Here is a 27,306-nt window from a genome sequence, read left to right on the forward strand (position 1 = left end):
AATTTGTCTAACAGAAATTATCTCGGACATAATTTAAGTCTCCAACTCGTATATGTCATTGAGAAGTGGTCTGGTTGTACTTAAAAGCAGCAATTTCAAATCTAATAGATACATGTCAGACAGGACAGGCATTATATAGCAAAAAATGAAATGGTACCATCTCCTTCAGCTGATGGAAGTATTGTCTCAAACGCTCCTCCTTGGCCTGTACCTCTGAGTCACTCATGCTGTCAATCAAGTTATAAAGAAAATAGCCAACAGCTTCTGTGGAAAAAAACAAGAGAAAGCATTCCACTAAAATTACTGAGACTGTCATGTTATCAAGATTAATTTATAAGAAATCATTTTGGTGTGAGATGTCACCCTGATGAGAGGCTCTGAAATGGCAACAATGATCACTGAGGCATAGAGATTATGTGGTTTGGGAGCACATATCTAACTGGTGAGTGAAAGGAATATTAATTATTTTCAGACCGAGTGACAGCTTTTCAGCACTGAATCTTACTTCAATCTATTTTTTTCTACCACTCTGTGACAGAAGTGGTCCTGCCCAAGGCCTTACCCCTCTCCTGTCCAAATCACAAATAGTGAGAATAAATAAATGCCTTGTATATATTTCTATATTAATTTTTGGTGGGCAATATTTAGGGAAACATAAAATTAGAGGATTCGCAAATGTTGAGTATAGAAAGTTAAATAATTTTAATAAGCAGATGTAATATTCTTGTGGAGAGCTGCCTATTAGCCAATGAAAAACCAAGATTAACAAAGATGTTTCATAACAACAGTAATTTTCCTATGCATCCAAGCATAAAATGTATAGGGCCATGTGTTAATACATAGGATAGAAAAATACGAACTTTCAAGAAAGATACCATGTGGTTTTGTGTGTGTGTGTGTTTAACAGAAAACCACATATGCTAGGCTTTATTACATGAAAACAAAAATCACTAAATGTCAAAATAATGTATTTTGGGTAATAAATAGTGGAAAAATCTACAAGACCTCTTTACTATTCTATATGTTTAAATTATACCTGCAAGACATTAAAATCACATAAACACTAAGGATTACTGATTTTTAAGGCTATTTTGATTGATGCTATAAGAAGCATTTCCTCAATATCTGAAAAGAAAAACCCTCCCAATCCTGTCCTTAGAAAAACAATTATGGTAATACCAAACACCTCACAGATCTCAAAATGATGCGGTTATCAATGTAAAGATTTATAAACAAATGTTTTCAAATTTCACTTTCAAAAACAAAATGTTTACTGCTGTAATCCTTCTAGCCCATCATTACACAGAAGAATGGATTTGTGGATAAGTTACAATCATCGAAATTGAAACGCTACCCGTTGGTCCTGGAGGCTCCTGGCAATAACGTCCGTCCTTGTACAACAGTTCTGTTATCTGGTAAGACAGAAAATGCGTGCATTGCAGCAACAGAAGCAAACTAGAACAAACACAATCTGAAATTGAATTCTTGAAATAATAAAGCCTCTCCCCAGTAAGGTATTACTCTATATCACAGTAATTCAACATCACCCCCACTTGCCAAGGAGATTGTTTTGTTTTTAAATAACAGGTTACTTTTTTAAAAACAACAAAACAACAAACCCATGTTGAAGGAAAACTGCAGTATTTCATGATACATCACTAAGAAAACCTCTATAAACTGTTCTGGTTATATATTGTTTTAAATAAATTGTTACTGCAGAAAATAGCTTATAGGAATTACCAACCAATGTTATTTGTCATTTATTGTTTTTGGTCTTGCTGAAATTCAACCAGTTTCCTCCTTTTAAATGAAGTTCTACAGCAGTAAGAAAGCAAAATATCCTGAAACACTAAATACATTTTTTTAAAGTTTTTCAACATTTCTCCAATCATTTTAATGGCATTAAAACAAAATGGGGGCTTTCCTGGCGGCTCAGATGATAAAGAATCCACCTGCTATGCAGGAGACCTGGGTTCGATCCCTGGGTCGGGAAGATTCCCTGGAGAAAAGGGAATGGCAACTCACTCCAGGCTTCTTTCCTAGGGAATTCCATGGACAGAGGCGGCTGGCAGGCTGCAGTCCACAGGGTCTCAAAGAGTCGGACAGGAGTGAGCAACTAACGCTTACTTACTTACTTACTTAAAACAAAAGGGGGTCGAAAGTTGTAATATGTTTGTTCTCATTCTTATCCACTGAATACACAGAAACCAAAAGACTTACTCTTCAATATTAACTCTACCCACAAAATTTCAATTGAAAAAATCCGAACGTATTTGATGATGAAAAGATTATAAAACCTCCCACACTGACATGTAACTTCTGAACACAGTATTCTGACTGTGTATCAACAGGCTGAAGAGAGTAAGAAAGGAAGCATAGGTTTCTGAAGTGAGATGAGCTTCAGATTCTCAATTACTTCATGTGTATACTATGACTGAACTTATTTGCTCTTTAGATAGTATCTGCTCAGTTGCTAAGTCATGTCCGACTCTTTGTGACCCCATGGACTGTAGCCACCAAGCTCCTCTGTCCAGGAGATTCTCTAGGCAAGAATACTGGAGTGGGTTGCCATTTCCTTCTTCAAGATAGTGTCTGGCCATAGCATTAAGTATTAACAACTCAAACTACAGTTACTTCTTTAACTATGTATTCTCTAATATGGAAAATTAGGTAAACCTGATCATATACCACTTCACTCAACAATGAAAGCATGATGTGGTAATAGCAATCCAAAGGATAGTTAAGGTAGAAACTATCAAAAAGCAAAGCAAAACAATCCTACCTACAAATTTTTTTTAACCAATCCAGACGTGTAGAAGATAGACAATAAATTCTACCATAAGTTGTAGCCATACATTAGACAGACAACAGCCACATTAAAACCTAATTTTGAACAAAGACATTTAATAAGCCAATGAAAAAGTCTTTATAGCCAAAAAAAAATCTTATAAATATCTTAACCACCTATTATAACTGACATACAGTATGAATGGCAGTTTAAGTAATACTAAAATCAGAACTGAAAGTAAGATTTTAAGAAATATTTAAAATGGGAATTCCCATCAATAACATGCATTCTGACTGTGTTGTTGTTTATTCCCCAAGTCATCTCCCACTCTTTTGCAACCCCATGGACCTTAGCCCAACCAGAATCCTCTGTCCATGGGATTTTCCAGGGAAGAAAACTGGAGTGGGTTGCCATTTCCTTCTCCAGGGGATTTTCCCAACCCAGGGATCGAATTACAGGCGGTATCTTGTAATTCAACATAAGGACTGTTGCACTTCCTGCATAAAAGCAGTTAACTTCTTAAAAAGACAGCAGTTTAAAGTTGATCTGTTTATCATTCATATACAGATATACACATAGATACACTTGACGCTTCCTATGTGGCGCTAGTGGTAAAGAATACACCTGCCAATGTAGGAGACATAAGAGACATGGGTTTGATTCCTGGCCCAGGAAGATTCCTTGGAAGAGGGCATGGCAACCCACTCCAGTATTCGTGCCTGGAGAAGCCCCTGAACAGAGGAGCCTGGCGGGCTACAGTCCACAGGGTCGCAAAGAGTCGGACACGACTGAAGCAACTTAGCACACATAGATACACTTACACAAATATGTATAACATATATAACATGCACACATTTTTAAAAATAAATATTAAATACGTACGGTCACTGCCACAATGTTAACAGTTGTTTTTTGGAAAAGTTGAAAACTTAAGAATTTAGGACTAACTCAAGGTCACTTCAACAATAAATTTCCTGATCCAGGAAGGTAGTTTTAAAACTAAAACTACCAATTCAAGATTCTAAATTCATTAACTTACAGTGATGCATGATAAATTTATGAAGCTATTATAGCTTGCTTTTTATCTATCACACTATGATTTGCAAATATTAGGAATACTTACCTTGCTCCAAAGATTTATATTCATAGACCTGCAGGGGGCAGCAAAGGATTAAAAATAAACCCAGATGTTTAAAAAACATTAAAATGTACTAGCAATCATTATATGCAATACATACAGATCAAAGCCTTAAAAAAAAAAAAAAAAGTTTCCAAAATCAAAGTTAATTTTCAGGGCAAGATAATTTAGAAAGATTGATTCACTTATTTTGAACCCTCAAAGTAAAGAGTGGTTTGGACACGAATCACTAAGAACCATCTCTAAACCCTGGGGTCCCAGTTTTGATGGAGCAGGGTATCTGCATGGTCTCAAAGGATCTGCCTGAGACTGCTCATTACTTGTAACGGTAAATACAGTTAACTACACAGTGGAGAAACTGAACCAATATCTTCACTGAGAGGTCAAAATTAACATCACTAATGAGGTGCTGATAGACACATTTTAGATTTAATTTCCTGAGAAAAACAGAACAGCATTCCTGTGGTATTCCAGTCAGAAATGTAACATGAAGTTAAACATGAGGATGCATCATGAGGAACACTCTAGAAAATAACTGGCCTATATTCTCCAAATGTATTAATGTCATAAAAGACAAAGGCTGAAGAACTGTTCCAGATTAGAGAAAATTAAAGAGAAAAGATGACTAACATCTATTCCTTGACTGGATTCTGAATACTGAGTGAAGTCACTGTCATATGACTCTTTGCAACCCCATGGACTGTAGCTTACCACACTCCTCCGTCCATGGATTTTCCAGGCAAGAGTACTGGAGTGGGTTGCCATTTCCTCCTCCAGGGGAATCTTCCCAACCCAGGGATCGAACCCGGGTCTCCCACACTGCAGGCAGATGCTTTACCATCTAAGTCACCAGGGGTTCTATATAGGAGGGAGGAAAATATGGGCCCCTCCAAAAAAAGAGTAAAAATATTTGACAGAACTGGTATATGAGCTATATTAGATAAAAATACTCTATCAACGTTAAATATCCTGAATTTGTCAACTGTGACGTGGTTGAATTAGGGAAAATCCTTGTTCTGTGGAATTGTGTGTATGTGTATGTGCTTAGACACGTGTTCAACTCTTTGTGACCCCATGACCGGCAGCCCGCCAGGCTCCTCTGTAACGGGATTCTCCAGGCAGGAATACTGGAGTGGGCTGCCACTGCCTTCTCCAGGGGAGCTTCCCGACCCAGAGACTGAACCCATGTCTCTTCCATCTCCTGCACCGGCAGGTGGATTCTTCGCCACTGAACTACCTGGTTGTGTAAGGGAATATCCTTGTTCTGTGGAATTATATACTGACATATTTAAAGATAAGGCATCACGACATGCAACCTAAGCCCAAATAGCTCCAAAAAATTAAAATTTATGTGTGTGTGTGTGTAAATAAACGGAAAGTATAATGATAACTTCACAAAATGCTAAAAGTTAATAAAGGGGGTATATAAGAGATCTCTGTACTACTCTTGTAATTTTCTATAAATCTGCAATTATTTCAGGAAAGCAAAAAACAGCTCACTCAAATTGTGACTGTTTAAAGGAAAAACTATTTACAAAACTGGGTAACCAATGAACACTAGGTCTTAGGCTATTTATAAGCTTTGTAAACTTAACGTCTATAAGCTTTGTGTATTTAATTCAAATATGGAATCTACTTTCAGAAGATTAGTTATGTGTTTTAATGATAATATTACAATGCAAATATAATGTATATATTTATTATAATTATGTATATTATACTTACATTGCAAAAATAACCCACAAAACTTACAGACCTCTTAAAATCTGCACCCACAAAAATTTAAAGGCCTCTTTAAACTTGAGATTGAGCAGTTTACAGTGAACTGTTTTGGTATAGTGAGTTAATAACACACTTGTTTACTTTAAAAACATTCAAAATGAACTACTGACACAGACAACAACTAGGATGGATTTGGGGGCATTACGCTGAGTGGAAAAAAGTCAATCTCAATAATATATGATATACTCTATAAGTCCATTTATGTAACTTTTGCAAACTAAAATTATAAAAACTGAGAACAAATCCGTGGTTGTCACAGATTAAGGATGGTGAATGGAAGCTAAAGAGGTAGTGGCAGGAAGGTGGGGAATTTGTAGTGATGGCACAGTTCTGTATCTTCACTGCAGTAATGGTTACTCAAGTCTATGTATGTGATAAACTGTCAGAACTACCCACATACATTGTATGAATGTAAAATTCCCAGTTTTGGTAATGCACTGTAGTTATATAATATGCAACCACTGGGGGGAAATGTGTAGAGTGTATACAGGCCCTTTGTGTGTGTCTTATCCTTGCAACTTTCTGTGACTCTAAAATTATTTCAAAACAAAAAAATAAAACATGTTCCATGCCCTGATAGAATCCTCTGCCTTATGATAACATCATTCCTCCTACTAAAACACATTGAGAAAAATTTTTTTAAAGACAAAACTATATTTATAAGTGGAGAAAAATGTTTACAAAGCCCTGCATTGTACACATTTTCTTTTTCATTATAGTTTATCACCAAGATACTGAATCCAGTTCCCTGTGCTATATAGTAGGACCTTACTGTTTATATCTAGTAGTTACAATCTGCTACTCTCAAACTCCTAATTTATTCCTCCCCTCCTTTTCCCCTTTGGTAAATCATAAATCACCCTTATGGTAGAAAGCGAAGAACTAAAGAACCTCTTGATGAAAGTGAAAGAGAAGAGTGAAAAAGTTGGCTTAAAGCTCAACATTCAGAAAACTAAGACTGTGGCATCCAGTCCCATCACTTCACACAAATAGATGGGGAAACAGTAGAAAGAGAGGCTGACTTTATTTTTGGGAGCTCCAAAATCACTGTAGATGGTGACTGTAGCCATGAAATTCTCCTTGGGAGAAAAGTTATGACCAACCTAGATGGCATATTAAAAAGCAGAGACAATACTTTGCAACAAAGGTCCATCTAGTCAAGGCTATGATTTTTCCAGTAGTCATATACGGATGTGAGAGTTGGACTATAAAGAAAGCTGAGCCCTAAAGAACTGATGCTTTTGAATTGTGCCATTGGAGGGTCCACTGGACTGCAAGGAGATCCAACCAGTCCATCCTAAAGGAAATCAGTCCTGGATATTCACTGGAAGGCCTGATGCTGAAGCCGAAACTCCAATACTTTGGCCACTTGAGGCGAAGAACTGACTCATTTGAAAAGACCCTGATGCTGGGAAAGATTGAAGCTGGGAGAAGGGGACGACAGAGGATGAGATGGCTGGATGGCATCACCAACTCAATGGACATTAGTTTGAGTAAACTCCAGGAGTTGGTGATGGACAGGGAGGCCTGGTGTGCTGCAGTCCATGGGGTCGCAAAGAGTCGGACACGACTGAGTGACTGACCTGAACTGAATGATAAATTCTGTTTTCTGTGTCTTTAAGTCTGTTTCTGGTTTGTAAATAAGTTCATTTGTAACATATTTTGGATTCCACATATAAGTAATATTGTCTTTCTAACTTACTTCACGTAGCATGATAATCTCTAGGTCTATCCATGTTGCTGCAAATGACACAGTTTCATTCTTTTTTATGGCTGAGCAGCATTCATGTGTGTGTGTATGTGTGTGTACACACTACATCTTCTTTATCCATTCAGAGATTGCATCTTCTCCTCTACACATTCATAATTATCAAGACTCGTTTGCAGTTGCTTTCTTAATTTCTGGTCTCTAACTAATTAACAAGTTGAAGGCAAGAAGATTTCTGTTCATCCTTGAACTACCTGTTATCTTGCAGTCTAGGCCTAAGCGCACACTAAAGAGTTATATTTCCTGAGTACTCACAAACTGTAGTTCATGGAGTATTTTCCTTCTCCTTGTAAAAACACCATGAGGGGAAGCCTCACTGGCTGACTGAAAAGAGGAACTTAACATCTGGCACTTAACTTGGTTGATTTCAATAGGGCTAGTGTCAGAGACTTGATTTTTTTCAACATGTAAAAGGCCTCACCGTTCATGGTGCAGATTCCCATTTCTCAAGCTCAAACTGTTGCCACTGGGTCAGAAAATCTCTCCTTATATCACAGAACTCTTTATCTACGGACTACAAAGACTTAAATGCCTCCAAGGCAATTCTTTTTTTAAAAAATTAATTTATTTTAATTGGAGGGTAATTATAATATTCTGGTGGTTTTTCGGCCATGGGTGCACATGTGTCCCCCCCATCCTGAACCCCCCCACTCTCCTCCCTCCCCACCCCATCCCTCTGGGTTGTCCCAGAGCACTAGCTTTGAGTGCCCAGCTTCATGCATTGAACTTGCACTGGTCATCTATTTTACATATGGTAATATACACATTTCAATGCTCTGAAACATTTGTTTTCAGTATGTTGCATCATCACCCAAAGTTTGAACTATCTTCCATGACATTTTGTCTCTCAGAAGTAATTCAATATTTTTGGTGGTAGAGTTTTCAGTAATATAATGTACACAGCCATGTTTCTCATTTGAACTTTGTTCAGTTAGGGGTACTGTTAAGAGGAAACAAAGTCTTATACTAAACATCTTCTTGCCTTGGATTTGACAGAAGAATTCACTAACTTTATCAGTCAGAAGTAAATACCCTTTAAAATACTTTAAAAATAGTTAAAAAGAAAACAACTTAATAGTAAAAATTCCCTAATAACCTTGAATAATCCCTAACTAATAAGCAATATTGAATTTTAAACATTTTTATATAGGTGACTTCACCTTTGTAAGTTAACAGACAATTTAGTTTATATATTGGGAAACCTTGGGAATGCATTACACTTCACTGGTATTCAATGACCATCTCCTGAGCTTATCAACTTACAGAAACACTAGCTTGCCACTTAAACACCACTCTAAGAATATATGTAGAAAAGTGCTGGTCTTCCAGAAATACTGTGGGATGGCATCAAAAAATCAATCTGCACCCAAACAAGTTACAGAACACATGGAAGGAACTACTGCCTCTTGGACCATGGGATTTACCACTATCAGGGCAGGTAATATTAAAGGTAGATAACTGTTTAAAAAACTGCATTCCAATATGGAAATGCACATCCCAGTTTCCCTTAGGACTAGCTAAAATGACTAGGATGTCTCACTTAATGTTCTGTAATGTACTACATTTCTGTTAAGTATGAATAATTATTTCCAGTAAAGAGTAACTCTTAAGTAACTTTAAGTGAATCTCTTACATGCTTATCCTTATAGGAGCTGCAGGGCTCTACTGGAGATATCCATCAGTTCTGTTTTCAGAACAGCTTTCAGTCACTTAGTCAATTCTAAGTTGCTAGATTCTTAGAACTCACACACGGACTGGAATAGTTCACATTTCCAATAATCTCAAAATACATGGGCTAGCAGATAAAGTATCAGGATCAGGGAGGGAGATACTACCATAAGAGCAGGGCTCAACTCATCTAGTGGGAGTAATCCTAGACTAAAAGCTGCTCAAGTCCTACCTACGAAGCACAGAATGCAAGAGACGTGGGTTGGATCCCTGGGTTAGGAAGATCCTCAGGAGGAAGAAATAGCAACCCACTCCAGTATTTTTGCCTGGAAAATGCCATGAACAGAGCAGCCTAACAGGCTACAATCCGTGGGGTTGACAAGAGTATGACATGACTGAGGACACACACACACAAAGCATAGAAGCATGCAGTAAGAAAACTGTTCCCAGTAACTTAATTCAAGATCGTCTTAGGAGGAGGAACCAAGATGGCGGAGGAATAGGACGCGGAGACCACTTTCTCCCCTACAAATTTATCGAAAGAACAATTGAATGCTGAGCAAACTTCACAAAGATCATCTGAGAACAAAGCTCAAAAATATTTAGAGGAATTAAAAACAAACAAAAAAAAAAATCCACATTCCTCAGCAAAAAATTCACAACTGGCATCCAGTCAGAAATTGCAAACAAGCACAAATGTATGATGCATAGTAAGAAAAAAAATTATTTAACAAAGTTAGTAGGCAAGGACATCAGAACATCTGTCATTAATATCTCCATACAGAGAAGAAGGAAGAAAGAAGCATGAACATATTAAGGAGACAAGGCATATATTTAAAAAATAAAAAACCCAAAATGAAAAATATAATGTCTGAGATTCAAATACATTCTAGATGTATCTCTGCCTTAGCCAAACCTCTGCACGGTACAAGTTAGTCTACTTTCTTCAGAATAAAAGACAAGTTCCTTCTTGTTTTCTAAAATATTTTACAATCTGATCCTAATCAATGTCTCCAATCTCAACAATAAATACTTTTTGAATAAAAGGGAATGCTCAAAAACAGAGGCAGAAACACAGAATAAATAAGGCCTCAGTAATTAATTCAACAGTGTTGATTATGTGCCAGGTATTAATATCTATGTGCTGAACATAGGGCAATAAACCAAACATGGAGCTTATGTTCTAATAATCAAAACAGCTATCATAAAATCTTTGTCAGAAAATAAGAGCAAAAAAAAAAATTTAAAAGACATGGCATGCCCTTATTTAGAGGCTTTTATTTTTCCAAACTACAATGACTTTGATTATCTAACGTCCCAGCCCACCATAAACCAGAAGCAACCTACATGTCCATCAACAAATGAATGGATAAAGATGTGGTACGCGTCTATACACACACATACACACAATGAAATATTACTTAGCCACTAAACAGAATGAAACATTGCCATTTGTGGCAACATGGATGGACCTGGAGATTATCATACTAAGTGAAGTAAGTCAGAGAGAGAAAAATAAGTATCATATGATCTTGCTTATATGTGAAATAGAAAAAAAAAAAAAGATACAAATGAACTTCTTTACAAAACAGAAACAGACTCACAGACTTAGAGGATGAATTTATGGTTGGTTACCAGCAGGGAAGAGGGGAGGGAGAGATAGATTGGGAGTTTGAGAATGATATGTACAAACCGCTATATTTAAAATAGATAACCAACAAAGACCTACAGATTAAAAGAAAAAAAGTCATCCTGTATTTAAATGCTCAAAGCATAAATCAAATATACATGCAAATCTGTCAATACCTTCTACTCGCCATTTTCAGAAGGCTTTCTTTTTTGAAACTAGACCTTTACCAAATCAGTATGCATTTCTTGGAAATGTTTGATATAAAAGGCAGCCTAAACTCAATTCAACTACTTAGTAAGAATAAAACAGATACAAACAAACAAACAAAAAACAGATAAGGTTATTTCAGGTAACTAATGTATTGCAAGATAAGAGTATCTGCTTCTTTCCTCTAATAGTAGGTCAAAAAGACAGAAGAAATCAGTCCATATTTAGACAAAGATCATATAAGGTGATCATCTTACCTCCTAAAGCCTAGAATGAGGCTGCCTCTCAATGAAGCAAATGAGAAAGGCAATGTATTTGATTCCACTGAAAAAGAAAATTATCATCATAAAATTCCAGACCAAAACCAAAACTTGCATAACAACGTATCTGGAAACACACTTATACCAATATCCTTCAGTTTTCATTTGGGAAGTATTATTTTAAAAATGGAAAAATTTTGATACAAAGTTAATCAGAAATTGCAATAATACATATTGGCAATATAAACTATCCTTTTAAAACATTTTACTTCATTTACATAAATCTATACAACTAATGAATTTATAAATATTCTTCTGTATAAATACATTAACTAATCTAAGAGCATACTCAAAGTCAGCCTGGTACATATACCAAGGCTGCATGTTACTGGACAACATGGCACTACGAAGGGAGAGAATGAAACTACCTTTTAAAAACAGAAGATGCGGGGTGGCGGGGGGTAAGCTCTTTCCTCAGAGTTGTGTCGGATTATGTTGAACCATTCACAAGTCTTCATCCTACTTTTCACTATGATCTATAATCTGCTTTCACGCAAGAGTGACAACCTAAAGTCATAATAACCTCGATCTCTGTTAAATAACTGATTTATACTGATCTTTCACTTTTCTGATGATTTTATTTCCTCTACTATTCATTTTGGCATTTAACAGTCATGTTTCAATGAAACCTTGCATGTTTCAATGCTGACAGTCTAAGCCTGATTTGCCTTAGTGTAACAATCAGGCTTTAATGCATTAGACCTGACGCCCCACATAACCCCTGTCATAACAAGCATGGGACAGAATCATGGTGAGCATCTCTTGAATTTATTTTATATAAAATAAATATATAAAATGGTGCCATGTTATAAGTAATTGTTTTCATCTTTTCAGTACATATGTAAAGTGGCTACTAAAAGATTCAAGAGGGACAGAATTATAGTAGGTAGGAACCCACTGTGGAGGCAAATTCTGAAGACAGAATTAATAAATACAGTTTAGATACCTGGTTAAGTTTTTTTAAAAATTCATGGGAAAAGTCACCGTTTTAATATAATTTGTTCATCTCCCTAAATATGAAAAAAAATTTAACCTACAGACATAAGGAGAATTACTTGAGACCAACTGTCAGATCCCTTGAACAAGAAGCCTAAGTTTCTCAGTGGTTTCATGTGACATTAACTCTAAAAACTGTCTCTGAAATAACCTGAATTTAGTCGCTGTAGGAATTTTAAAGTGGATGCACCACATGCTTTTTGGTAACCTTGAATTTTGCTTGATCACATTAATTTCCATGCCTACAAACTCAAATGGAGAAATGGTTCTTATTATTCCACAAACTTGATCAAGATTAGCTATTTCATAAGTCAGGGGGTTGGAATATACAGCATGGTGACTAAAGTTGGTAATACTATATTTCATATGTGAAAGTTGCTAAGAGTAGATCTTAAGTCCTCATCACAAGAAAAAAGAAAATTTGTAACCATGTATGGGGATGGACGTTAACTAGACTCACTCTGGTGATCCCTTTCCAATACATACAAATACTGATTTACTGTATTTTATGCCTGAAACTAATATTTTATGTCAATTACACCTCAATTAAAAAAAAAAAAAAGACAATCCATTGACTTTTCACTACTACTTGCCATTTCTTGTAGTAACCAAAAGTGCCTCTCTCTAAGCAGCCTACAGTGAATACCAGCAATTACAGAACTAACTGCTCTTCAAAGACTTATAATTCAAGGGAAAGGGAGGGCACTGATGTGAGTGAGCTGAAATCTTCTGTAGTCTTTAAGTTCATGGCATTTTTCTTTTTCACATTTAATAAACAACCTCTTGGAAACTTATTTCTAAACTATTCAAATTAGTACTTTACAGAATATTATCAAGCTTTTATTCATTAAAAAGGTCACCAGAAACATTTCAGCCAGCTGGAAGGCTGCTGACAGAAAGCATCTAGTTTCCGTAGCAACAAACAAGTCTGAAAAAAATCAAGAGGTTGACAATGAAGTGGAATGGATGGTATGATAAAGGGAAAGGCATCTCTCTTGTATTCACCTTATGTGCCCAGATTCCTGTTAATGCTTCTCTGTTTTCAACTTGTCAGTATGAAAAATCTATATATTATACAGAGTGGAAGGCAAAATCAATACACTCAGATAGCAGCCTGCATTAATACCCAACCTTACACTCAAATACCTACCCCTCTAACAATCACCATTTTTCCTACTGACATTTCACCGTTCCCTTTACCATAATACAATAAAATAAACCCAATTAGTACATATTTTGAATTAAAGGCTCTCTTTTAAATAATGTAGACAGAGGTAATATGTACCAACAATCTGGTTTTTACAAAGCTTCCATTTAAACAATTTGAATACATGTTAATCAAGCTTAGCTTTTAACATTTTAGTGGGCTAGATAGATATTGATGTTTGTATGTTTGTTTTTAAGTGGTGTCTTTTTCACAAGACCTGAAACACTGTCAAGTTAATGCCATAGATAATGTTAAAAATTTTTAATTAAAAAATGTCTAATTTATTAAAATTAAAATGTCTGATAGTAAAAAAAAATAAAATAAGGTTAAAGTTAGATGATCTTGGTCTGACTCAGTCACCAACTTTGGCCAAATCATTTAACCTCTCTAAGCCTCTCTTCATCTATCAGTGGGTGAATTTTATTAATATGTGATGAACACTGTAAAGCACCCTATCATTTATAACTGTTTAGTAAACATCTGCTGTGTTTCATTAATGAGGACTGGGAGCTGGCTTCACGTAACTTAGGGCCATAATAGGCATCAGTTTAGAAAACACTTTCAGAAACCACATCTCATAGGATTTTCACAACTCCCACAAGGTAGAGAGAGAAGCAATACAATCCCATTTCCTGAAATTGAAACAAAAGAATGGTAGACAGATTTGTTTCTGATCCCATAATCAGCAGTTTATCATAAATAAGATCCAAGCCTTCCAGGTCCCCATTCCAACCTAAACACCATGTTACTTCCAAGGTTCTTTAAAATTTTAAAACTACTTCCAAATTATTTACAAATTTCAATTCATAAACTGTCTTATCAGGATAATTTTTTTAAAAACTTATAAAAACTTCCTCCCTTTCACGGAAATTACTCTCAACTACCTGAGGCAGGGAGTGAGGGCATGGAATACCCTGTATGTTCTCAAAAGTCACAGAAATTAACACCAGCCAAGTTTACTACTTATGTTGCATACTTACAAAATGATAAAATATAATCTAAGTTTCCATTTACTGCTTCACTTCTCAATTCAGCTTGAGAAAATACAATATCATCATGTGGACATCCATTTTCCTAGGGATAAAGCATATTTCAATGATAATATACCTCAGCTAAAAATATTCAAATTTCCTATTTTCCCATTTCCTTATATCAGAAACTCTAATCATCTTTCATTTTAAAAGATCATTTTCTAAAATACAAATAAACTGAATAACAAACTTTAGCAAAAGCTATGAGATGGAGTTTCAACATCCTAAATTAAATGTTTATCTTCAAATTCATATAATCTATTACTATTAGAATGCCTTCCTTCTAGGGAGAGTTTACTACTAAAGACATTAGAACTACTCTCTCATTTACAACAATGTACTGATCCAAAATGAAGAATGTATTGATCCAAAATGATATTTTAAGGCATATAATGAGGTACAGGTCAAATTTATTTTTATTTAACTCCAAATGGGTAATTACTTGTCTCAACATCATATTTAATAATTTAAGTAAATGAGCTGAAATTCAGCTGAATGTATTTACTGAACCACTTTATAATAACAGCACAATATTAAAAATAAACTAATCAATAATAAATAAAGATAAATTATGGTACATCTATACAATAAGATATTCAATCATAAAAAATAATTTGTGGAATTACATACTATAATGTAAAGGTGCCAAGTGAGAAGAGTAGGCTTTGGGGAAATAAGAATATGTGGGGAAATTACTTTTTTAAATGCGTTTTTTAACAGTTAAATATGGATAGCATAGTCTCAAAATACACTGTTAAGGACTCAGGGAAGAAAAGTAAAGACACTCAAGACATAAATTATATCTTTAAGATGAATGTCATTATGAAATTATTTAAAGAAAAGACACTCTAACAATATAGAAAAATAAAGGCATTATGTGAATAACCACCTAAGAAACAGGTCTTCTGAGCAAACTATTTCTTTGTATGTGGTACTCTACAGAGTTGCTCCTAACTGCCTAGCACTTTATTCTGAAAATCAAAGTGCAGCCATTCTGAGCCAGTGCCCTATCCAAGTCAATTTTTCATAGCTCCCTTTATAAATGTCTTGCTTATTCTGGTGGGGACAGGAACTATCTGGTAGGAAAATAAAGCTTTGGGGTCAAACAAAAAATTATTCAAAAAAAAAAAAAACCAGAATAGTAAATTTATTAAGAGTTTATTCTGAAAATTCAAAAGAAGTGAAAAGTACTACTCAAAACATAGGTACAGTTGCATTGTAGAGTGGGGTTAGAGTGAAAATGTTTCATTTAAATTTTGTGATATTGGCATGTTCTCAACACAAGACAAACGTTACTTTACCTTTTGAAATTTTTCTAAAGTTTAACAACTTTACAGGTGTTACACTCACCAATATTTTTACAAAGCTTTAGAAAGTTATATACCAACATAACCATTTTAGTCCTCAGCTCAGTGGCTTTTTGCCTTGGTCACCACAAAACACTAGGGAGGGAAGATGCTCTCTCCTCAATTATGAAATTAAAGCCACACTGTGCTCACCTGCAAAACAGCACGAACTGACTTTATACTATCAAAGCACGGAAACACGTAATTAATGTATGTCTCCTGATCAGGAGTTACTCCTATTTCATGCATTCCTTTGAGGACTTCCACTATACCTGTAAGATCAAATTTAAGAGCACAGAGATGAAGAACTTAGAACACATTAACAAAAGATCAAAAGTTCATTTATTTGAATTGTCATGTAGGAAAAGTACTCCGCATTTTGTTTGTCTGAAAGAGAAAGAACAAAACTGGGTGTTAAGATGCTAAATGAAAAAAACTAAACTACTCCTTCCTTCATCTCTCCCTATTAATTCAGGAGTAAATAGTAAGGAAATACTCCAGAATTTATAAGAAAAATGAAAACAATTAAGCCAGATGCTTAGTAATTTCCAGTACCCCAACTGAACAGAGATCATAAAACATCATTGCTATCACACAGCATTGATGGATCTACAAAATAAAACTTGACATGAATAAATATCACAGAGACAAGGGATTAGAGTGGGGTGAGAGGAGATCTGTTCAAGACAAAAGTTTTTAAGTTAATCACTTATGTAAAGAATTCCCTTACTGTATTAACAACTACCTTGTGAATTCTTATTTAATAACACAAGAAAGAATAATTGATTCTAATCAGCTAGTCTCATTGTATTTTACACTGTAAAAGTCTAGTAAATTGTTCATTCTTTCATTTCCCCCATTCATAAAAACATCTTTTATTAACGTCTCAACAAGGACAGTTCATGTTTTCCAAAGCTATGGTTAGCTTCAAACAGTACAAACTAATTTCTTTAAATTAGACCAATTAATTCTAGAATATTGTCAAACTACTCAGGTACTACCTACTTTGACAGAACCCAACTGTTTAAGAAAGACCTCATTTGTTTTTCCCTTTAGAACTTACTTCTTTAGCTTCATTACTTTCACATTATTAAAACGTCCACTAAAAAAAAAAAATCCCTGTTTTTGATCTATGGTATTATCTACATAAAAACTTTCTTTCGGTTTCTTATGTAATACATTCTAGTACCAAAACTTGACTATAAATTCTCACTGAATACAGAATTTCATATACAGACAAGTGTGACTACATTATGAATATTGCACATTTTTTAGATAAAATTCAGATTATGAATCAAAACCTTAAAAGGTTTTGTTTGTTTAAATTTAAACAGTTCATTATATTTAAAAGTACCCAATATTTTCAAAACCTTAGTTAATTAGATGTATTTTTCAAGATGTGAAAACACAGGGAAAAAACCCCAAGACAAAGCATGTGCTTACATATAAAGAGAAATGTATGTTGAGTTGGTCCATACAGCACACACAAGCCTAAATAATAATTGCAAGAAAAATCTGAAGCTATTCCTCCATCAAACCTGGAAATTAGTACTAATAACCTTTATATCTACCATAAAAATGGCAAGTCACACTGGGCTCTTCTTCATATGCAAAAATTTCTAAGCACTTAGCACAGTACATAGCTGCTCTTCAATTACTAGTAGTAGACCTGTGCTAACCTCATGTCCTCAATGTATCTTCTGGCCAGTAAAGACTGCTTTCATGACCACGGTTTAAAGTAAATTTCTAAATTTCAGGTAAAACATTACAGTGAAGTGACAAAACAAAAGCAAGGTTTGCAGTTTAAAGAGACTTCGCTTGCAACTCTGGTTCTGGCACTTAGTGGCAGAGTAACTGTGAGTAACTCCACTTTACTAGTAGGGCCATTAATTTTCTTAGCTTACACACTAGAGATGGCAATATGCCCAAACTGTGCCTTCTAGACATTTTAACACATAACAACAATTTAACACACAACATTTGACTTGATCCCTCTACCCACCATCCATGTAATAAGAAAGGCAATACATCAAGGCATTCAATAAACAGAACAATTTTCTGAGCTATAAGAGTCCATGCCTATTAAATGGATGGAAGCAAAGTATCAAAACTGCAAATATTACCCACAGGTATGGAAGAAATTTTTGTGGTCTAGGCCTACAGGAAGATGGAGGACAACTGAAAAAACAACATACTGAACAAAAAGAATCCCAGTATTGCAACTCAGTTTAAATTGATCAGTATATAAAGCTATATATTAAGAAGGCTTTCATCTCAGCCTACTCGGGGGAAGAGTATATATTTCTCCACTTAAATAAAGTTGGAAATGCCTCTAGAAGTCCAATAATCTTTATTTTAACAAAAGTGTTAAAGTAAGCATTTCTTCAAGGTCAAAGACATGTCCTAAAATAGAAACACTGTTTCCTAACTGCAGGCAGGTGCTTGAAACACTACAGAAAAGGAAAAACCTACACTTTCCCCTCCAATCAGAAGAACCTAGGATCAAGTCCTTTTCGACTCAGGAATGATAATAAAGCTCCGTATTTACTTCTCAGGGTGGTCACTAAAACTAAAATCTGTGTGAAACCCTAAAAATACTAAACAAACGTTAATAGTAACAACTGATATTTTTTTAGCTGTCTTAAAATACTCTAATAGCATAAAATAACTATTTCGTTTTCTTGCAAACAGGCCAACAAACTGACTACAGACAGATTCCTATACAAACACTTCTCATCATCAGTGCTTCAAATACCTTTTAACCTCTTAATTCTTCAATCTTTTAATAAGGCTTTTCAGGTCAGGAAGAGGGCATTCTGCCTGATTAGATGACCTGCACTGGTAGCATTTTTAATGTATGTATCTTTCCAACTGAAACTAAAGCAGTGTTATGAAAACCTGGATTCCCATCATTGCTCAGGTGAGTTCAGTCAAGGATATTCACTTCAGTACTATAGTCGGACAGGAAGATGCAAACACTTCTCAATAAGAAGAAAGAAAGGTGACTGATCTGACATACCTACATATATCTTCCTCAAAAATACAATCCACATTTTAAAAAATATTCATATATTAACTTAGATAAACATGATCTCAAACCTTTGTGAACTGAGAAAATCTAAACGATCTAGTAAAAAACATTTAAAATGTAAGCACAATAAAGTTTATGAATTGAAAGGAAAGTCTCCATTCAAAAAGTTTTAAAGGAATTAAAGTACTTCAAACTACTGGGAAAGATACATGGGTTTTCTGAACAAATTCCACCGACTAGGGCTGTTTATGCCACATGATTTTAGACTCTACCCAGAAAACTCACTTTACAAGCAGGGAATTTCTTATTTTTTAAAAAGTACCTCCTAAAATAAGGATTCTTTTTTATTCTACTTGTTTGATTTAGTATAAACAGAATGCTAGATTTCTAATTTATATTCACTCAAAACTGTGATATAGTTCCATGTATTTTGGCATCTAGTATTACTCCTAAAAGTCTAGAAAATTTATTACCTTAGTGATCTTTAAAAACAAAAAAAACTGAATGAGGCTTGAAACTTCTAATCCAATTCTGAGAATATAAAGAAAATACTATGTTTAAAAAAAAAAAGAAAAAAAAAAAACAGGAAATTAATGTGTACTATTAACTAAAGTTCAGATTTTGTTCAAATTAAAAAAAAAAAAACTTATTGTAAGCCATTTGGGGGAAAAAAGTAAACTGCTTCCAACGAAACCAGACATAGATGTATTTCCATTTGTTTGTTTAGATTTTCAATAAAAAGCATTTTACTAAGAAAAATAAAAAGTACCTCCTACTCAACCATTTTACTCAACTGATATTTAGGCTTTCATACCAGCCTTACCATTCATATTTTACCTCTTTTATATTCTTATTTTCAGGTTTCTAAAAATATACCAAGGCATGTAGATCCTTTATCATTCTGCATCATTTCCTCTCACTGGGACTAGTCCACTAAAATTCTGAGAGAAGATTTTTCCATTTGCGCCAGAGAAACACCAGCAAAGCCATGAGGAAGTCCTTATAAGAATCTTTTTTAGGGCTTGGTGATAGCCAAATCTGCAGTCAGGAAAATTCTATTCAATAAATGTTTGATCATGCTACAGTTGAAAACTTGGTTCAGTCTGATCTGAGCTCTGAATTCCTTTCTTTGATTTCCTGAATAGTTTTATTTTTTCCTTATGAAAAATACTCCCCTACATCCTCCATTTCTGCAGTCATTACTTTCTTCTATTTATTTCTACCAGTTTATATATGACATTCCCCAAAAGACAAAGGCACTGCACTAGTAAGAATGTTACTTCTTCATCTTACAGGGTGCTGGAGAATTGATGCTTTTCAACTGTGGTGCTGGAGAAGGCTCTTCAGAGTCCCTCGGACTGCAAGAAGATCAAACTAGTCAATCCTAAAAGAAATCAGTCCTAAATATTCATTGGAAGAACTAAAGCTCCAATACTTTGGCCACCTGATGCAAAGAACTGACTCACTGGAAAGACCCCCATGTTGGGAAAGATTGAGGGCAGGAGGAGAAGGGGACAACGGAGGATGAGATGGTTGGATGGCATCAGGACTCGATGGACATGAGTTTGAGCAAGATCCAGGAGTTGGTGACGGACAGGGAAGCCTGGCATGCTGTAGTCCATGGGGTCGCAAAGAGTTGGACCAGACTAAGCGACTGAATTGAACGAAACTATATAAAACACATACAGTTATTTCCCTGTTACAGGACTACCTGCAAGGGAGAAATGAGCTTTTAAAAACTATAAACCAGCTGACAATCTCTTGTACTCTCAGGCTAACTTACTCAGTTTTCCTATTTTTCCAGTTAAAAATCTTCATTGATTAAAGTAACTTGGTACCACTTTTTAAAAATGTCCTTAACTCAAAAATCAACACCTAATTTTTAACCAATAACTAAGAATTTTTAGAAAACAAATACAATATATTTACCAATGTCTAAATATGGAGTTGTGAAGGTATTAACAATGTGTATTTAAAACAGGAGGACAGAAACTGTGTTCCAATCCAAGCACTACTGACAACTACATATAGAACCTAAGACCAGTCACTGAATCTCTCTGGGCTCTCAGTTCCTTCGTTAATATAATGTGAGCTTACAAAAAGGTACCTTTGATCCTGAGAGTCTCTGAAAAGAGGGCCTGGAGAGAAGAGTCCACTTTTCTGCTAGTCTGAGATACAACTATGAAAAAAAATTATCTGAATTCTGTCATGTTTACTAAGTAGTAAAATGTAGTAAACAATTCAAGTCTAGATACTGTGATAGGTTGAGGAAAGGAAAATTGACCTGATGAACAAAGGTTTCAGCAGGAGTACTCAAAGTATTTTCATAACTGTGTACAGTGGACAATACTAACATGCCCAAGGATTTTCATGGAATGATGTAGATTTTCTGTGGTTCAAAAATACTAGGTTAAAGGTTACCTTGTGGAGCTTTCAGAACTGGAGGATATGCAAAGAGTTAATCAACTAGCATACTGTTTTCCCAAAGATTTTTCTAAAAAGGATTTAAATACTTTTAGAGCCAGAAACAATTAGGGAATACTTGTTTCACTATTTCCTTTAAACCAGAAGACAGCTACATATTTAAAACAAAATTGCAATATGAAAGTCTGCTAAAAGCACTTTTTTGTTGTTTGTGCATTCTGTTTGTCACCCAGTGTCATACTAACAACCCTGCATCTCATTCTAAAGCACATTATACAGCAAGATAAAATGAAAAAGACCATTTTTTGTTTCCCCAAGGGGGAAGTACTTCTGTTAAAAGCATCTTTTTATGAGACTACTCTTTCTGAATTACCAATAATGCAAACCAAGGAATTAGATACTGTACTCTAAAATTTAATATTTGTTCAATTCTTATTCATATCCTATAGACATCCCATGTGTACAGGGAAAAGTATGCTAAATGCTTAAACGTACTTAAGAACCTGAAAGACAGCATTTCTGTCCTTCAATCAGTACGCTGTCAGGCCATGAGCACTTATTTTGCAATAAAAGTTTTCCTGACTATCCTATTATTCTAACAGCTCAGTAAAGGACAAATAGACTGGTCCAGAAAGAAAATGGTCTGGTTGTATGGTATATAACTTTGATTTTAATAAGGCTAGATAAACTAATTTCAAACACTATATGTATGTAAAATCAAGGACTAAAGAGTTTTTTGAAGAACTTAAAAATGATCAACTATTTAAAGCCATAATCACAAGTTTGAATACCAAGATCAGAGATGAAATAAGAAATGAAATTAAGATGAAAGAAATCCATTGTGTTTGTCTTTTAAGCTTTTACCTAATACTTTACCATGACTTATACCAATTCTATTTCCTCATAAGGTTTAATAAGTATGTTTCCTCAAATAATTCAATTAGATGTGTACAGAAACTGTTAAACTGGATATCTGAACCACTGTATCTATAAAACGTAAAACCAAACCTTGAACATTTTTCTCCTTCTGATGTCCCACTAGCAACGGCCAAAAATAATGAGTTCTGATAGGAAAACCTTCTTCCTTCAAAGCCTTCATCAGAACTTTTGCCAAATCTGAAAAGAGATATCATAAAATATATCAAAGTTACCGCAGCAAAACTTACTTATGTGAGTTCTAATTATGAAAATATAGTACCTAATTTTTGAGCCACTAAAGCACACTGGAGTGTGAACTGCAAAGGCGACGTGTGCAGCTGGGCTTCCTTTAACTTCTTACAGTAGTCTTTAAGCTTCTCCGCAGGCTAGAAAAGAAAGGCACCACACATCAGCTGAATCTGCAAATATCCTACCATTTGACCTTCTGCAAATATTCTACTGCTTTGAGACCAAAAAAAAAAAAAAATGTGAACCCCTCGTCCTCTTTCTGCCCAATACCCTTCCAACACAAAAACAAAGCTTTCTTAATATTTATATTAATAGTTGATCTAGTCTCATAATATGTTCTTCTATTTTAAACAATCTTATTTCACTGCCAATTACACTATCTACAAAGTAAAAATGGACTATTTGAATACCGTATCCATAGTCACACAGTGTCGTAAAAAGAAACTGCCAAAATCATTCAGACTGCCTTCCCTTGATATAGGACATGCTAATAAAATCTGCAATGCTGTATCTTCCAATTTTTCAGTGACTAAAAGCAAAATGAGGTTCATTGTATCTGGAAAGAAAACAAAGACATCTTTTGTTACTGATTTAAACAAATCTGTTACTGATTTCCCATTGATATCAACATGAAAGACAAACTTATGAACTACAAATACCAAAAAGGATTTATCTGCCTAAATAATAAATACTTCCAAATCAAAATATTCCCATGTATTCATTAACTCAATTTTTTCAGTTTATTAAAGCTTTAAAAGAATCCTATGTTCATCTACCACAATACCCTATTGCTAGAGAATGTCCATTCCATCATGTAAAAATAGTAATTCTTATTTTTAGAAAAATTATGAAAATAAAAATGTTAAAACTACCTGGAATATATCTTCTTTCATATGTAATTTTTTCCAAAATTTCTGGGACATATTGAGGATACCCAGCTTTACTGAAGCTCAAGATAATTTGCAATAAATCACGATCCATAAGATAAAGATCAGACTTCTCCACTTTCTCCAGGGTCTAAAGAAAGGTCCAGAAATTAAAAGAACAAGTGAGAGGTAAAATTTTTTTAATTAAATCTAAATAAAATACCAAGATTTAAAAAATTTATATATATGGTGCAGTGGTAAAGAACCTGCCTGCCAATGCAGGAGATTCAAAGAGACAAGGGTTCAATCCCTGGGTCGGGAAGATCCCCTGGAGTAGGAAATGGCAACTCGCTCTAGTATTCTTGCCTGGAAAATCCCATGGACAGAGGAGCCTACAAGGCTATGGTCCATGGGGTTACAAAGAGTCAGAAACGACTGAGAGACTGAGGACACACCCCATCTAAAGGTTTAAGACTTCCTTTGTAAAACAGATAATATTCTGTTTCAGCACTAATTGTTACATCCGCAGCAAAGTGCTGAACTATATGAGAATTCTCCTTCAAGACTGTCCATAAGATATATCATTAAAAACAGATATACACCACACTTTTCCATGTCATGCAAAATTTAAGAGTTTATACAAATGATTTAAAAGTATGTTTATTTATGTAAGTCATACCTGTTTAACATGGTCAATATCACCCTTCTCGGCATATGCATTCAATAGTGCCAGGTATGTGTCTGGACCAGGCTCAATTCCAGCCTCTTTCATTACTGTGAGAATATTTTCTGCATTCTCCATATCTCTGTACATTAATTCATGGAAAATAAAACAGATTACTATAATACTGCCAAACGTCATTATCATTTAATCTAGAATATATTACCTCTGCTTATTAAAAATTATTAAGTACATTTACAATCATAACAATCAGAAAAGGAAAAATACTTATTAGATATATACATAAAAAATGTGTAAGTATTAACATGTATTAAAAATACATATTAAACTAGTAATAGGTTTCCAAAATAATAAAGATCCTAAACATCTCAAACTTTTATAGGTAACTTTTCCAAAAGAGAAACCAAATTATACAATAATTACAGACATTAAATAATATGACCTCTTCCACTGGGTATGTTGTGACTCAAATTTATCTTTTTAGGGAAGAATAACATTTAGTAAAATATTCTTCAAAAATACAAATATTTTCTAGGGCACTAGCAAAGCAGTTAATACACTTTACAAAGTCAGTTACTTTGGTTCAAGTTCAGTTTTTACAACTGAAAACTTTCAAATAAAAATTTAATGAAACAGATAATTTAAGAATAACTTATATTAAGATGTGCATATTCTACCACATAGACTCTGAAGAGTTTTTTGAGTGTTAAACATAGTTTTAAGAATTTTCTACAATAGCTTCCTATAAATTAAACCTCACTTGAGAGTAAAACCCTAGGCTGAGCATTACCCAGATCTTGCATGCCCTGTGACAAGAGCACTGAACACTGCCTCTGTGACTGGAAGATCCTTAGTTTTCATAAATCCAAGAATCGTGCTGCAACAAAAGAGAAATAAAAATACTTCTTGGAAATACATTAAAAACACTCTTTACAATATGTGCACACAAAAACCCCACTCCCTAAAGTTGTGTTAATAGTTTTCAAGTACACTTGTTAAAGATAGAGGGTAAAAAAAAAAAAAAAAAAGATAGAGGGTAAATTTTAAAAATCTGATTGTTTCTTCTGTACTACTAATTAACCTTCAAAAAGCATAAAGTTTAACAAGATTCATTTCATTAAAAATGAGATTGTACATTTCAATTTACTTCTTACTTCCTAAACCCTCCATCCAAAAGTAGGAATAAACTACACATGAACAATGTCACAACTAATTTTATATAAAACATTTGTGAAATAAAGAGAATATTACCTGTTTTATAAATGAATATAGTGTAAATGGTTACCAACATTTGTTTTTGGAAACAGCTATTTAATGTACAAAAAAAGTAAAACCAACTTTTAACCCAATAATTTTAAACTTCTGCTCCAGTAAATTATACTTTTAATTAAACGGTAACTTTCACTTATCTTTCCCCTTTTACACAATTTAATATTTTCTCTAAGTCATATGACTAAATTCACTGGGATAAAATCCTTCTGAAATAATTTTCTTACTAAGTAAAAATTTTTTTTTAAAAAAGTGATTATATTCTAGGTCTATAAGACTTATGTATTTGTTTGCTTAAACATACATTTATAAAACTACATACCTGGCACCTTCAATGTCTCCCATATTACAATAAGCAGCAATCAACCTTTGGTATGTCACCTGTCAAAGAAATGGGCCAGTAAATACTTTTTAATAATTTTTTTTCTTGGTTATAAACAAAAGTTGCCATGACCAATAAACACACCTGTAACAGCAACTACTTACTCGATTTGGTTGAATGTTTGCTTTTTCCATTTTTGCCAAGAAGTCAGTTGGTGAAAATTTATGTTCATTTTGAAGGTAGACTTTAAGCAAAGCATTATAGTGACTTACATCATACACAGTACCTACAAGTGAAATTTATATAAAATTTTTAGAAGAGTAGTCATACCCTTTATCACAACTAAAATATGTGCAGTTAAATGTAACAAAAAGGGTAAAATGATCAATTCAGAATTTTACCCCATATTTAGACCCATCCATGTAGAAATCCTGTCAGAACAGAGCAAACCAAGTATACAAGAGTAACTACTGAATTAATGGACAGTTACATGCAACCATCTGTTCATGTATTAAAAGGTCTCTTACTTATGAAGCATAGTATTCCCTTCCGGTCAGAAATTGCTTCCTCTAGTGTGCATTTTCCTCTAATATTCCTCTAGAAAAAATATTTCCTCTAGTATGTTGGAAAAGCTGAGAATACTGCTCAAAATCCAGGTAAGTGACATCTACTGTGGTTTTTCAGGAAGATTTTATGGTCAAAAGTTAACATAACTTTATTAGGTTTCATTCTTTATTTCTGCCACAATAACTGCAGATGACAAAAATATTTCTGTGAATTTCATTAAAAATTTTATCCCGATATTTACTATTATGTCTAGTTAATTTCATGGGTCATTTCTCGAAGAGAATTTTTTAAAAAAATAAATACTGTATCTTTCATAGAGTGAATTGAGAAAGTCTTTAACTATCTAAAATTTACATTAAAAACTCAAAGTTTAGGGACATCATCCTAAAGTATCCTACTTTAATAATAAAAAGCTATAAAACAGCTTGTCCTTATGTATCTTACCATATACCCGTATACCTTTAATATATCTCATGGCTCTGGCTATACTGTCCATTACCTTTAATGTTACAATATCAAGTTCTTGTTCAATCTCATTATGTAATAATTTTACAAATTATCACCAACTTACTTTGTTCAAACTCAAAAGAATATTCTAAAACATTACTATTTTAGATAGAAGCCAGATTTCTTCTTAGATTAGCACTCACTCATCCATTGGTGTAATCTGGGCAATTATTTTCTTCTCCATGTATTACCTTGTGCTTGCCCACAGTAAAGGTCTGACACTTTTCTGTCATCTCACAGGGCTTTTATGTGCAGTTATGTTTATTAGCTTGGCATTCTACTGTCCAAGAAAAACGTAGAGACTTGAAGATGTCATTATATAGTTCCCTTCATCAAGACTATGTAATTGTATTAAATGTGGACCTGCCCGAATACTAATACTTAAAAAAACATGTTTGTGCTTTTTTGTGCAGGGTGGTTTTTATCTCTACCTTTGTCTCTAAATCAGAGCTCTAGTAATTGAAATTTTTTGCAGTTTCAAATAAACTAATTTAGTAGCCTTTGTAAGAAAATAGTTTTATTAAAAAATATTACATTTGTCCTTTTCCAAAATGTGATTATTATCTTAGATAATTTTTTTTAAGTTAAGA

At 34.2% G+C, this 27,306-nt stretch overlaps 1 protein-coding gene across 1 annotated transcript in view; it reads right to left on the reverse strand.

The window, feature by feature from the left end:
- LRPPRC (leucine rich pentatricopeptide repeat containing) overlaps positions 1-27,306 on the reverse strand; it is a 99,553-nt gene that overhangs the window by 56,808 nt on the left and 15,439 nt on the right. The window contains exons 4-17 of the mRNA XM_043468453.1: positions 25,807-25,928; positions 25,643-25,701; positions 24,842-24,928; positions 24,049-24,175; positions 23,376-23,520; positions 22,914-23,059; positions 22,535-22,640; positions 22,345-22,452; positions 16,035-16,153; positions 14,485-14,578; positions 11,239-11,305; positions 3,912-3,939; positions 1,355-1,412; positions 158-264 (exon numbers count right to left, since the gene is read on the reverse strand). Coding sequence (XP_043324388.1) covers positions 158-264; positions 1,355-1,412; positions 3,912-3,939; positions 11,239-11,305; positions 14,485-14,578; positions 16,035-16,153; positions 22,345-22,452; positions 22,535-22,640; positions 22,914-23,059; positions 23,376-23,520; positions 24,049-24,175; positions 24,842-24,928; positions 25,643-25,701; positions 25,807-25,928 — 1,373 coding nt within the window. The remainder of the gene's footprint in view (positions 1-157; positions 265-1,354; positions 1,413-3,911; positions 3,940-11,238; positions 11,306-14,484; positions 14,579-16,034; positions 16,154-22,344; positions 22,453-22,534; positions 22,641-22,913; positions 23,060-23,375; positions 23,521-24,048; positions 24,176-24,841; positions 24,929-25,642; positions 25,702-25,806; positions 25,929-27,306) is intronic.

Source organism: Cervus canadensis, chromosome 5 (assembly GCF_019320065.1).
Source record: "Cervus canadensis isolate Bull #8, Minnesota chromosome 5, ASM1932006v1, whole genome shotgun sequence".
Classification (NCBI taxonomy): domain Eukaryota; kingdom Metazoa; phylum Chordata; class Mammalia; order Artiodactyla; family Cervidae; genus Cervus; species Cervus canadensis.